Source organism: Arvicola amphibius, chromosome 6, assembly GCF_903992535.2.
Source record: "Arvicola amphibius chromosome 6, mArvAmp1.2, whole genome shotgun sequence".
In the NCBI taxonomy this organism is placed as follows: Eukaryota; Metazoa; Chordata; class Mammalia; order Rodentia; family Cricetidae; genus Arvicola; species Arvicola amphibius.
This window is the reverse complement of record NC_052052.2, coordinates 90,525,417-90,539,198: the sequence shown is the minus strand read 5'-3', so window position 1 is coordinate 90,539,198 and position 13,782 is coordinate 90,525,417. Positions and strand designations below refer to the sequence as shown.

The 13,782-nt window shown below is 38.6% G+C and overlaps 1 protein-coding gene across 1 annotated transcript in view; it reads left to right on the top strand.

The window, feature by feature from the left end:
• The window catches only part of Myo3a (myosin IIIA), a 180,268-nt gene that overhangs the window by 83,916 nt on the left and 82,570 nt on the right, over positions 1-13,782 (top strand). The window contains exons 16-17 of the mRNA XM_038334855.1: positions 10,503-10,629; positions 12,451-12,661. Coding sequence (XP_038190783.1) covers positions 10,503-10,629; positions 12,451-12,661 — 338 coding nt within the window. The remainder of the gene's footprint in view (positions 1-10,502; positions 10,630-12,450; positions 12,662-13,782) is intronic.

Sequence of the window (13,782 nt, the reverse complement as noted above, 5' to 3'; positions counted from 1 at the left end):
CAAAGTCTTCATTAATGATGAGAATTAGCTAATTCGCTGACTAATTCGTATATGCCATGAGCTATGCTCAGGGCTTTATACAGCTGTCATTCCCATGATATGTTCATGGTGGTGGGTGTTGGTGTTGCTCTGCATGTGTGGAATACGTGCACATATGTATGCAGATGCATGTGAAGGCCTGAAGTCAAGATCACGTGTCTTTACTCAATGGTTCTCCGCCTGTGCTTTGAGAAAGGGTCTCACTGAATCTGGAGCTCATCAATTTGGCTCACCCTGCAGGTAGACTTCAAGATCCCCCTACCTCCAACACCCTCTGCAGCCCAAGGTTGGGTTACCAGCATACACTGCAAGTCTAGCTTTTGTGTATATGAGTTCTGGGGATCTTAATTTAATTTTCTTATACTATTTAAGTTTTTCCTATATCTATAGCTTTATTACCCTTAAATTTTTGTGTTTTAGTTTTTCAAATATATTTATAGGTGGCATGCAAATTGTTAGGTTTCATTGTAACATTTTCAGAATATATATTATTATATCATTCTTGTTTGCCCACTTATTGATCTTCTTTCCCCTACTGCCCTATCACTGCTCCTCTTCCCCCTCCTCCTTTTTCCATGCCTTTGATTCCATTGTCCTCCCTTGAACTCCTCTCACCTACTTTCATGTATACCTCTTCTCCCTCTCATCATAACCCTCTTTCTACTTTCATTTTTCACATAAATGTGCATACACATACATGTATATATAAATTTAAATCTAAACCCCATGTATGAGAGAACCCAGGTAATATTTGGTCTTTCTAGGTCTGACCTATTTTGTTTAGCATAATGACCATTCTATATCATTCAAATAACACTATTTATTTAATTCATTAGTCAATTTCTTGCTTAATTTATATTTAGGGTTGAAGTTTTACAGTTCTCTATGAGTGTAAATATTAATCCCAGTCTAATGTATAGTTGACAATTTTTTCTCCCCATTTTGTAGGTTGTCTCATCCTATTTGCTGTACGGGACTTTGTAAAGTCATGCAGTCCTACCTTTCTGCTCATGGCATTGCTTCCTGTGAGTGGAGCCCTTTACATAAAGACTTTGCCATGCTGTGGGTTAACATGCTTTGTCTGTGTTGTTTCGGAATATCTGGTCTTGTGTCTTTGATCAACTGTAAACTGATTTTGAGTAGATAAGCCTAGAAAACTAGTTTTATTGATATACATGTAGAAATATGATTCTCTGGGCATCATTTCAAGAGCCCCTCTCTTTCAAATGCACTTTTGACACTCTTTTTAAAATGCATCTGCAGCCATGTGGCTTATTTCTGAGGCCTTTGTTCTATTCTGTTAGTCTATGTGCTTGTTTTTGTGACATTGCCATGAGAGTTTTGTGCTCTGTGATGTAATCTGAGATTTTAATGCTGTGGGTTTTGTGCTTTTATTGTGTTTCTTGTTTGGGATCATTTCTATTTTCACATGAATTTTAGGATTATTTTTTCTAATATGATAAAGAATATCAATGGAATGTTTTGCAGGTTGTATGTAACATGAACGGGAGCCAGGCCTGCTTGTTTGGGTTTCTCTCCCACCTGGTACCCCACAACTGTTTAGCCCCAAAGAAAATCACACATAGGTCTTTAAAGTTATAAAGCTGATTGGCCCAATTAGCTCTAGCCTCTCACTGGCTAACTCACATCTTGATTAATCCATTTTTCTGATCTATTTTAGCCATGTGGCTCAGTACCTTTTTCCAGTGAGGCAGATCACATCCTGCTGCTTTGGTTGTCTCGGCAGGAGTAGGAGGAATCAACTTCTCCTGTTCTCATTACATCATTTCTATTTCCTGTCTGGTTTTCCCACCTATATTTTCTGTCTGGCCAATCAGCATTTATTTATAACATGATTGACAGAATACAGACAATTCTCCTGCACCAGATGTCCAGATGTGTTGAATTTGAAGATTCATTTTGGTAATAAGCCATTTCACAATAAATTGTGCCCATCCATGATTATAGAAGTTTTTTCATCTCTTTGCATCTTTCGTAATTCCTTCAGTGTCTTAAAGTTTGTATAGTAGAGGTCTCTTACTCCCTTAGTTGCACTTATTCTGAAGTATTTTATATTTGTTTTGCTGAAGTCTTAAATGAAATTGGCTAGTTGTTTCCCTCTTTTGCCAGATTTGTTTGTGGAATATAGAAAAGCTGATAGTTTCTGGTATTTGTTATGTATCTTGGTACTCCAGTGAAAGTACTTATCAGAACTAAATGTTTTTTGCACAGTCTTTAGATCATTTAAGGATATGATTATATTATCTACAAATAAAGGTAATTTTTTTCTTCCATTCTGCCTTATCTCATTTTTCTTTTCTTACTGCTCTAGCTAAGACTTGGAGCACTTGACTCCAGGTTTTAGTAAAAAAAAAAATCCTTTTAAGTTTTTCATTTAATATATTAGTTATAGGTTTGTCATGTGTGTTGTTTATGGTGCTCAAGTATATATCTACCACTTCTAGTTTCTTTGAGGTTTTTTTTTTTATCCCAAGAGGAGGACATGTGGTGGACTTTGTCAAAGGCCTCTTTTGCATCTGTTGAAATAGGATTTTTCAATGATTTCAATTCTTAAGTGCATTTACTGTATTACATTTCTTGATGTGTTCACAGTGACCTATCTTCCTATCTCTAGAATGAAACCAAAATGATCTGACTTAGTGACTTTGGCTTGCACAAATTTTATTGATAATGTTCACATCTATTACCGTCTTCTTGGGGAACTTAGTCTGTAGTTTTCTTTTTGTTGTGCCCATATTCAGTTTGATATTAGCATAATGCTGACTCCATGGCATAACTTTGGCAGTGTCCCTTCTGTTTCTGTTATGAAACAGTTTGAAAAGCAATGGTGTTAACTCTTCTTTCAAGGTTTGGTAAAATTTTGCAATGAATCCTTCCAGTATCTACTTAGGATGTTCTTTGTTGAGAGAGTTTTTTATTATTGCTTCAATCTCTTTACTTGCTGTGCACCTACTGGTTTTTCTTATATCTTCTTGATGTAATTTTTGTATGTCATATTGTGCATGGGAGTTTGTATTTTATTCTAGGGTCTCCAAGTATTTAGGAATATAAATTTCCAAGGTATTGCTTACCGATTCCCTGGATGTCCTTGGAATATATTGAAATTCCCATCCTTTTCTCTAGTTATCCAGTTTTGGAACATCTTTTTTTTTTTGGTTAGTTTATTACCATCTTATCATTTTTCAAAGAACCAATTCACTGATTGGTTCTATATATTTAATATATTCTATATATTGTTCTTTCAATCTCCATTCATTATTTCTGTCCTGATTGCTATTAATTTTTTACCTTGACTGCCTTGAAGTATTTATTGTCTTTGTTTTTAGCACCCTGGTATGCATCATTAGATCATTTATTTGAGCTCTAGGTTCTCTACCTATAAACTTCCATAGACTTCCCTAGCCAAAGCCTAAATGTTCTGGTAATTTGTGCTTTTATTTTTTCTTGACTCTATTTTTTCTAATTTTTCCTCGCTGGTTTGTTTTATTTTGTTTTTTTTTTCTTTTTCTTCAGTGATTCACTGGTCATTCAAGAATATGTTGTTCAATTTTATGCATTTACATAGTTTCTCTTACTATTTATTCATACTTTATCATATTATTTATTCATACCCCCTTTGTAATATGACAAAGGCATAAGAAATTATGTGATTATTTTACATTTGTTAAGACTTGATTTATAAGTGATGATATGATCTATTTCAGAGAGGATTTGATGGGCCCCTGAGGAGAATCTATCTGATTAAATAAGTATTCTGTATGTATCTATCAATTTTGTCTCCCTCAGGATGGGACTTCTGATTCTGCATTCACCATCAGGGAATTGGTTTAGAAGTAGACACTCCAATTTGACTATCCTTATTCTTGAATGATGTATTCTTTCTGTCTTTCTACTGATGGATAGACTCCACCTGGAGCTTTGAGTGACAGCTTAGGCTATTTTGTAACTAGCAAGCTATACCTGTTACCTGGGAACTTGATGATGCTGTAGTTTCTAGGAAAAAAAAAGGGAGATATTAATGCACACAACACCCCCTATCCTGTAAAGTGTAGCTAAACTCTGATATCTCTTTCAGGACTTTTGGAGAAGATTACAGACTTTCTTCTTAGATGAGGCATGTAACATCAAGAATTTTCTTCCCGTGAGACAGCATCGAGTTTTTAAAAGACTCCAATATGTGCATTTAGTTGTCCTATTTGCATCTCACTCCAAAACCATAGAGGAAGGGGTGAGAAGGAGGTAGTGATAGTGGCGGCAGCGAACAAAGCAGAATGACTGAATTGTTATATGGAGACAGGAGAATGGACTTGATTAATAGCATCCTTTGCCTGTTTTGTGCTGTGATGTAAATGAAAAGGACAAGTCCAAGATATGAAGAGCTCACTGTGGACCATATTAAAGTGTGGCAGTGTGTGTGCCTATATATGCTATGTAGTCCAAAGGGTAGATGCCCAGTCATGTTGAAATCTTTACTGTTGGTCTTAATTTGGGGAGATAGAGATAACTGGTAGCCATTAGGAAATAGATCTTTTTATTACTAGTGAATATTTATAACGGCTTTCGGTGTGAGGGAGCAACTCTGACAGAGTTATTGCACTTCAGCCATATGTGGGTGATGTATGACCCCCACCCAGAGATGGAGGAAAAGCTGTGGAGATTCCATTCTCTCCCAAACACAGGCCCATAGTTAGCTGTTTAATTAGTCTTAAGTGTGTTTAAATTTGGAATGTATGGTTTGAAATAAATGAATGATATTCACAGGTTGAAGCAAAGCTGGCTTTATTTCAGTGTTGCTCTATCAAACAAGAGAACATGCTGTAATCGGTGTCCCGGATAGCAGAAGTGGCCACTTGAAAATTTTTCTCAGTTTTCTCATACTGAGCATTGAATTTATAGCCTTGAGCATGTCAGGCAGATGCTGTGCCACTGACCTATATACCCAGTCCTTTGTTGTTGTTGTTGTTGTTGTTGTTAGGATAGAATCTCCTCTAAGCTACTTGGTCTGGCCCTGTACTCCTTAAAGTCACTCTGTAGCCCACACAGATCTTAGGCTTGTGATCCTCCTGCGTTAGCCTGTTGATATTACATCCTGCACCACTATGACTGGCTGGAATTTTTTGCTCTTATTCTTGCTCAAAAGACAAAGCTTCTCCCAGTCCCACAACCATCCCTGGGTATTTCATTATACTATAAACTCTAAGTACAAAGAAGACATTTGCTGCTCTGCCTGCTATGATACTAGCGTAACCCTAAGTCCACCCCTCTGCTGACCCTTTCTTGGACATAGTCACTTCCTCTTTGTCAAAGTTCATGTTCAAATCCAGCATTGCCCTTTTCATCACTTCTCTCCCTAGCTTCTAACCAGTAGTTCCCAGATCCAGACTCTTACAAACAAGGAACCGGTTTTAAATTGGTTTGTTCACATCTAAGTCACACTCATAGGAGTCAATGTTTACTTCCATCTCTCTTGATGGCAGACAATGTTGAGTAACAATGAGATGAAACCAGCTTTGTGATTGAATCAACCTGGGAATATCATTCATGCATGTCAACCTGTGTTTTCCCATTTTAAACATATTCATGGTATATTGATCATCTATACAGGAAGCTAGAGTTATGAGTCGAGAACATCTGTTTCTGGTCCTGAAGCATCATCGGTGCTTGTTTCATGAAAGCTATTGCCCTGGCTCAAGGTAACCCACCCTGGGAGTTCTTGCCCATCTCAAGCTGACTCTAAGAGTTAAATGAAGGCAGTCTGGCTGGGTTCAGAGTCAGGAGACTTGAACTGAGTGGGCGTTTATTTTTGCTTTCACCCAGATCTGAATTGATTGCACTCCTTCTGGCTTTCTCTGGTCTGTCCTTTGTGAGTAGCTGAAAGAAGAGCTTCAATAACAGCCCGTGCAGCATGAGCCCTGCACCCTCTAAGCACAACATCCCACTTTCACAGCTTTCTGCAGCACAGTGGCTGCCACTCTGCTTCTCTGTCTCCTTCCCCATTTTCTGTTAGAAAATGCCATAGAGTCCTTGTCTCTTAAACCTTCCCAGGGTTTACAATTTACATGTGCATTTGTGAATTAACACAAACCCAAGTACAGGCAAGTCAAAGTTAAACAATCTCTAAAGACACAAATTGGAAAATGCCAAAATGTTTAAACCATGAAATTTCCAAGTCCACTTTTCCATTATATACATTTACAATAAATACTAAGAGGTTTGGTGACTTACCTGGCTGCCTTAACATTGTTACCACACCATTTAGTTCACACTCAAGCAAGGACTTTTGCTTTTATTTGCATAAAATCATCTGTTATATCTAAAACAAGAAGGACCCTTGTTTTCTTCTTTAACTTTTTAAAAACATTTCCTATGATAGTCTAAAGTAACAGGCTGACATGGTTTCTTTGGATTCTCAGCCAGAATTTTAGTTGAGATCAAAAAATATTTATGAAAGAAATTATGCCCAGTGCTCCAATGTGGGGCTCAGTCATTTTCTTCATCTCTCGCCAGGTGGAGGTTCTATGGTGATATGCAAGAAATTCATCAGTATGGCTATAGGAACTGGCCTTTTCAGGCTCCCTCTCCTCAGTTGCCCAAGGAACTAACTGGGGGCATCTCCCTAGAAACCTGGGAACCCCTCTAGGGTCAAGTCTCTTGACAACCCTCAGATGGCTCCCTAAATTAAGATATATGCTTCCCTGCTCCCATATCCACCCTTCCTGTATCCCAAGCAACCCATTCCTCCGAGCTACCCCCATTCTCCCCTTCACGCTTCTCTCTCCGCATCTTCCCTTGGCCGCGTCTCGCCCCACCCTCAAGTTCCCAATTTTTGCCTGGCGATCGTGTCTACTTCCAATATCCAGGAGGATTACTATATGTTTTTTGGGGGGTTCACCTTCTTATTATCTTCTCAAGGATCCCAAATTATAGGCTCGATGTCCTTTAATTATGGCTAGAAACCGATTATGAGTGAGTACATCCATGTTCATCTTTTTGGGTCTGGGTTACCTCACTCAGAATAGTGTTTTCTATTTCCATCCATTTGAGGAGCAGAAGGAGAGAAAACATGAGAAAGTCAGGACCGTGAGGGGTGCGTTCACCCATGGAGACGGTGGGACAGAACTAATGGGAGATCACCAACTCCAGTTGGAATGGGACTGATGGAACATGCGACCAAACCGGACTCTCTGAATGTGGCCGACAGTGGGGGCTGACTGAGAAGCAAAGGACAATGGCGCTGGGCTCTGATTCTTCTGCATGGACGGGCTCTGTGGGAGCCTTCTCAGCTTGGTCGATCACCTTCCTGGACCTGGGGGGAGTTGGAACGACCTTGGTCTTAACATAGAGTAGGGAACCCTGATGGCTCCTTGGCCTGGAGAGGGAGGGGGGGTATGGGTGGAGGGGAGGGGAGGGAAGAGGGAGGAGGAGGGGAGGAGATGGAAATTTAAAAAAACAAAAAACTAAACCATGGGGAAAAAAAAGAAATTAAGCTCTTTCCAGCATCACACGAAGCACCACGCTTCCCTGAGCGCCATCACCTTAGCTGTTAAGATAGTTGTGCACAGGAGACCACTCCTTAAATATAACCCAGAAGCACAGACACTGAGAGAAACAATTAATAAACGGGACTTCCTGAAGCTGAAAAGCTTCTGCAAAGCAAAGGACACGGTCAACAAGACAAAATGACAGCCAATAGAATGGGAAAAGATCTTCACTAACCCCACATCAGATGAGGTCTGACCTCCAAAATATACAAAGAATTCAAGAAATTAGACACCAAAAGAACACATAATCCAATTTAAAATAATGGAGTACAGACCTAAGCAGAGAACTCTCAACAAGGAATCTAAAATGGTTGAAAGACACTTAAGGAAATGCTCAACATTCTTAGCCATCAGAGAAATGCAAATCAAAAAAAAAAAAACTCTGAGATTCCATCTTACACCTGTAAGAATTGACAAGATCAAAAAACTGATGACAGCCGGGTGGTGGTGGCGCACACCTTTAATCCCAGCACTCGGGAGGCAGAGGCAGGCGGATCTCTGTGAGTTCGAGGCCAGCCTGGTCTACGAGAGCTAGTTCCAGGCCAGGCTCTAAAAAAGCTGCAGAGAAACCCTGTCTCAAAAAACCAAAAAAGAAAAAAGAAAAAAAAAACACTGATGACAAGTTATTCTGGAGAGGATGTTGAATAAAGGGAACACTCCTCCATTGCTGGTGGGAGTGCAAACTGGTACAGCTCCTTTGGATATCAGTATGGCAATTTCTCAGAAAATTAGGTAACAACCTACCTCAAGACCCAGCAACATCACTTTTTGGCATATACCCAAAGGATACTCAATCGTACCACAAGGACATGTGCTCAACTATGTTCACAGCAGCATTATTTGTCATAGCCAGAACATGGAAACAACCTAAATGCCTCTCTACTGGAGAAGAGAAAAATGTGGTACATTTACACTATGGAGTACTAAACAGCAGAAAAAAATGACATCTTGAAATTTGCAGGCAAATGGATGGATCTAGAAACATCATACTGAGTGAGGTAACTCAGACCCAGAAAGACAAATACCATATGTACTCACTCATAAGGGGCTTTTAGACATAAATCAAAGAAAAAGCAGCCTACAGTTCACAATCCTAGAGAACCTAGACAACAAAGAGGACCCTAAGAGAGACATGCATAGATCCAATCTAAATGGGAAGTAAAAATAGACAAGATCTCCTGAGTAAATTGGGAGCATGGGGACCATGGGAGAGGGTAAAAGGGGGGAGGAGAAGAAAGGAGAGGAATGGAGAAAAATATAGTTCAATAAAAACAATGAGAAAAGGAAACTGGTTCTTTCTTGATGGTATTGGTCCAGAGATTGAGCTCCAGCTGTCAGACTTGGCAACAAACATCTTTACTCACTAAGCCATCTTGCCAATCCCAAGCAATGGTTTTATGTTCACAGTATATTAACACCTATATCCAAAAAAAGTATGTAGAAATTAAATGAGACAAAATATATCAAGACCTATGAGCTACTAACACACTTGAAAGTTCACAGAATTCCTTTAGAATGTATACAGTCTCCTATTATCTCATTTCTTTATTAAAAACAAAACAAACAAAACAAAAAAAGCAAACTTTTTCCCTGAAGTGCCAGAATCTATGCCTGGTGAATTTATTCTTATTTTGATATTTTCAGACTCAGAAGTATCTGTGATACATGGAATTGCATGTAGTTGTATGTTATCCCACAGGTAAAGAGAAAGTAGTGCTGGAGTTGGGCTAGGTCCATGGAACTGTGGAAGTTGTCCATTCCTCCACGCTGCTCTCCTTCCTCAGTGGAAAAGGAACATGCATTCTGGGAGCTAAGATACAGGCTTCAAATTCCAGTTCTTTCAAAGTCCAAGCAAAGTTTTTAGATCTATCAAACTTTTCTGACTTTATACATAAGGAGAAATGTTTTGCTTACTACAGAACACAAATTACTTTAAGCCATTTGGTAATTGTCAGCCCTGAAGATAGGTAGTTGGGTAGACAGACAAGTTGGTTTTTATGCTGTGAACAGTTCAACTTCTCCCTCAGTCACAGATATGCCTGGACCGGAGGCTAGGCTTCTTCAGTAGAGCTGCAAAGCATGCTAAGTTGGGGTCGTGGTTTGCTCTCTTCTGGGCCTCATGTACCAGCAAGCAATATAGCTTCAAGATGCCTGGACCTGGGGAAAAGCATCTTTGATATAGCTGCAAGGCTTGCTAAGTTGGGGTCATGGTTTGCTGTCTTCTGGGTCTCCTGTACCATGAAGGTAGTTGGAATAATACCATGACTTGCAGACATACCTTGATAAGCCCCCCCGCCCAGTGTCTTCAGAGAGAATCACATACAAGCTTGCATGTGTGCCTGTGTGTTCCTGAGCATTAAGAATTTATGTTAAATAGTAATGAATACTATGAGAACTCTGGACTGTAGTCTATAGTCTTACGCCTAGTCTTAAGCATCATGCCTCCTTGGATTTGGATACTGGGATCTCTTAATTCTTCTTTCCAGACTCTCCCTCAGTCCACACACTAACCTCATGTCTAAGATGGCCTGCAGAAAATGTACATGTGATAAAACAACACTGTATTCTAAAGTTCACATGGATAGAATATCTATAACCTAAAGAATATTTCTACTTCCTCTGAGGAGTGCTCCTCCTATCTATTTTCATTTATACTAACATTTATAAAATATTCTAAGCGCTCACAAGGAAACAGCTTTATGCTCATCTCCAAAGTCAAAATAATGAACGAGGCTGAGCCTGCTTGAATCCTTGCCTGACTGGGTCTTCGTCTGGCATCACCATATGAAGAGTGACCTTCTTGTGCTAGAATCCAAGGCTTTTCCTCCTTCTGTTCTCAGTCATAGTCCTCATATTGCTGTAGACTACATTTGATGCTACTATTTCTGTGATATATTTTAGCAACTTGGAAGTGTGTATAGTGTGCTCGCTGCAATCTTGAATGTTGGAAACATTGAATTCTCCTCTGTGGCAACTGAGTACCAGATGGACAAGAGCTACATCTGCAATCACACAGCTCTGGAGAACTGTGAGTTTTATTGCCTTCCATTCAAGACTGAACTCTCTCTTTCATAGCTTATGTTGGGTCATGTGGGGATAATTTCTAACACTTCTACTCATGTAGCTCTCACAAAGAATGCTCAGACTCGGTTGTATAGAAGCTGTAAAAACCAGCTATCAAGCCAGGCATAGTGGTGCATGCCCTTAGTCCCAGCACTTGGAAAGCAGGGGGATGTCTGAGTTCAAGGTCAACCTGGTCTACAGGACTTTCAGAATTACACAGAGAAACCCTGTCTTGAAGAACTAAAAAAAAAAGTCAACTAAGAAAAAGTCTTTACACATGCAAAATGATTACCATGAACTATATTTTCAGAAACCAAGCTTTTATGACTATGTAAGATATTGTGTTTTAATATGAAAATGCAGAAAATATTGATAAGATGTAGTTGACCTGTACAAAAAAGAATTAAAATTGTCTTCTAGTATTTATAACCTGTATCCATTGTTGTGTTTTTTACTGTTTGAATTCCATTGACTCATTTGTCATAGGTTAATTAATTTTTCATTTTCCATACAAGAGACACACATCATTCTTGTTCCAAATCAAACTTAACAGTGGAACTTGATAAAATGTTCCAATAATTTAAGGCATCCAACTGATCTTCTCCAATGACATAGTTTTTCCTGTTTAGAATATATTCTGTATGTTTCTTTATTTTTAATATTGGCATACATTCCATAATCCCTTATTTGTTGTGAATTAAATTCACAGCCTAGAGAATCATGATGCTAAATTTTATGTATTCATTTTTCCTTCATTTTACTTATATAATTGATCCAGACCTGCCTTTGAGATACCTATTTTCTGTATCAAGTGTGGCTTTGGAAGCAGGTTGTAATAGAACTGAAGCAGTTGTCTGAGGTTGACATAGTGATTGCTATGTACCTGGAAACCTTGATAATGCATGCTCTGACTTTTCAAGTATAAAATAATATAATTGACACATAAGATAGTAGATTATTAAAAGAGAAGTAATAATAATGTAACATCATTGATAAAAAGAAGTCATTCATGACATGGTCACTTCCTGTTTGATCCAAGTGACCTCCCCATCATTTACTAGAGTAATCCTCATTCAGGAACCACTTAGCCCATATATCCATGGGCTCTCTATCCGCTCCCTGTCATCCATCAACACCCCATTTTATCTTCCTCTCCTCCTCTTTCTTCTACCTCTATCTCATTTCCCATCCTTTTCCCTCCTTTTCTTTCCTCTTTCCTCCCAATTAAATTTCTTGATTGGCTTTCCTGTCCTCTGGATAAAGGCATTGAGACTGAAACTTTGTATTCAAAGTATTTTTCATAACATAGGCATAATCACATAATCATATCAAAGGTCTACCAAACCTTTTCATTGTGCTTTTAAAATATTTAGCACAATTTGGTGAAATTAGAGTTGATGTCACATAAGTAGCTGCACACCTGTGCAGCTGTTTCCATAGTTCAGTTTGGTTGTGTTGCATTGTACCATGCAGCAGCCACTCTTTGGCTAGGGGTGGCAGGAAGAGAGCGATCGGGAAGAGGCAGGGAGACTAATGCTGAATGGTGGCTTTGATGCTATGAAACAGTCATGTATTATGCAATGTCAGGCGCTGCAGTAGAATTAAGATGCCATGAAACAGTCATGTATTTATGCCATGTCAGGTGCTGCAGTTGTTGAATTCAGATGCCATGAAACAGTCATGTATTTATGCCATGTCAGGTACTGCAGTTGAATTCAGCCATCTCTGTTTTCTGAAAATAGAGTCATTTTCACTGCTTCCTAACAATAATCTGTTGGTTTTGCAGCAGCTTCTTTGCTCTGCATTCAGGCAGATGAGCTACAAGAAGCTCTTACCTCCCACTGCGTGGTCACCAGAGGAGAAACGATTATACGACCCAACACAGTAGAAAAAGCTACTGATGTGCGGGATGCCATGTCTAAAACTTTATATGGACGTCTCTTTAGCTGGATAGTCAATTGTATTAACAGTTTACTCAAACATGACACATCGCCAAGGTAAATAAATGTTTTATACATCTGTTTTCTGCAAAAGTTAGGTGGTATGTCTGTTTTGGATTTGTGCATGTCCCTTTGAATATGTTTCTGATTATTTAATTTAATTATTGAAATTGTGTTCCTACGGATATGCTCCATCTCCTAGTAGCAGCGTCACATTATCATTCCATGTAACTATGAAATATCTTGATTGCTGTAACAAAAACTGCAGCAATGTTAGTAATCATGTAGAAAGGGATTTTAAGCATGGCATCATATTATCAAGTCAAATGTTCTCTTAATTAGGCTGTGTACCATGAAGTGTGTACCATTTTGCACTTGTATAATGTCAGTCAAGCAGTTCTTTGCTTTTGCTTCTGGGCTTAAATTAAAACATGACTACAAAGTAAAACTTTCCTTTCGTTGAACTCTCATTGCACCATGCAGGAAGAGGTGCTGTGGCTTCCAAAGAAGTTTGATTCTGAAATGAGCAAGAGCATGGTAGATAATAGTCACCATAACCTGGATACAAGCTCCCACACCTTGTGTCTGTTGTTCTCCTAGAACTTCAGAGTAGGAAGAAAGCGAATCCCAGCCACCATTGACTGGATCTGCAGAGATGAAAGTTCTCACATTTTATCTGAAGTTTCTTTCTGCCATAGGTCATAGGAATTTTAGAAATGCTGCATGTGAAAAAGCAAGGTGGACATCTACATTAAGATGATCTTATCTTCATTTGTAGCTAAGTATATTGGATAGATAGATGGGTAGGGGGATAGATAGATAGATAGATAGATAGATAGATAGATAGATAGATAGATAGATAGATGATGAAGATAGATAGATAGATAGATAGATAGATAGATAGATAGATAGATAGATAGATAGATAGATAGATAGATAGATAGATAGATAGATGATAGATAGATAGATAGATAGATAGATAGATAGATGATAGATAGATAGATAGATGATAGATAGATAGATAGATGTAGATACAAAGTATAAAAGATCAGCTTATACACTTTTCACATATGCAGTTTTTCATTATTTTTCACTAAAATCCATCCTACATCATATTTTATATCTAAGTTGTCTGGATTGCCCATTTTTGCCCCCATGGTCTTAACACCCTGAACGTC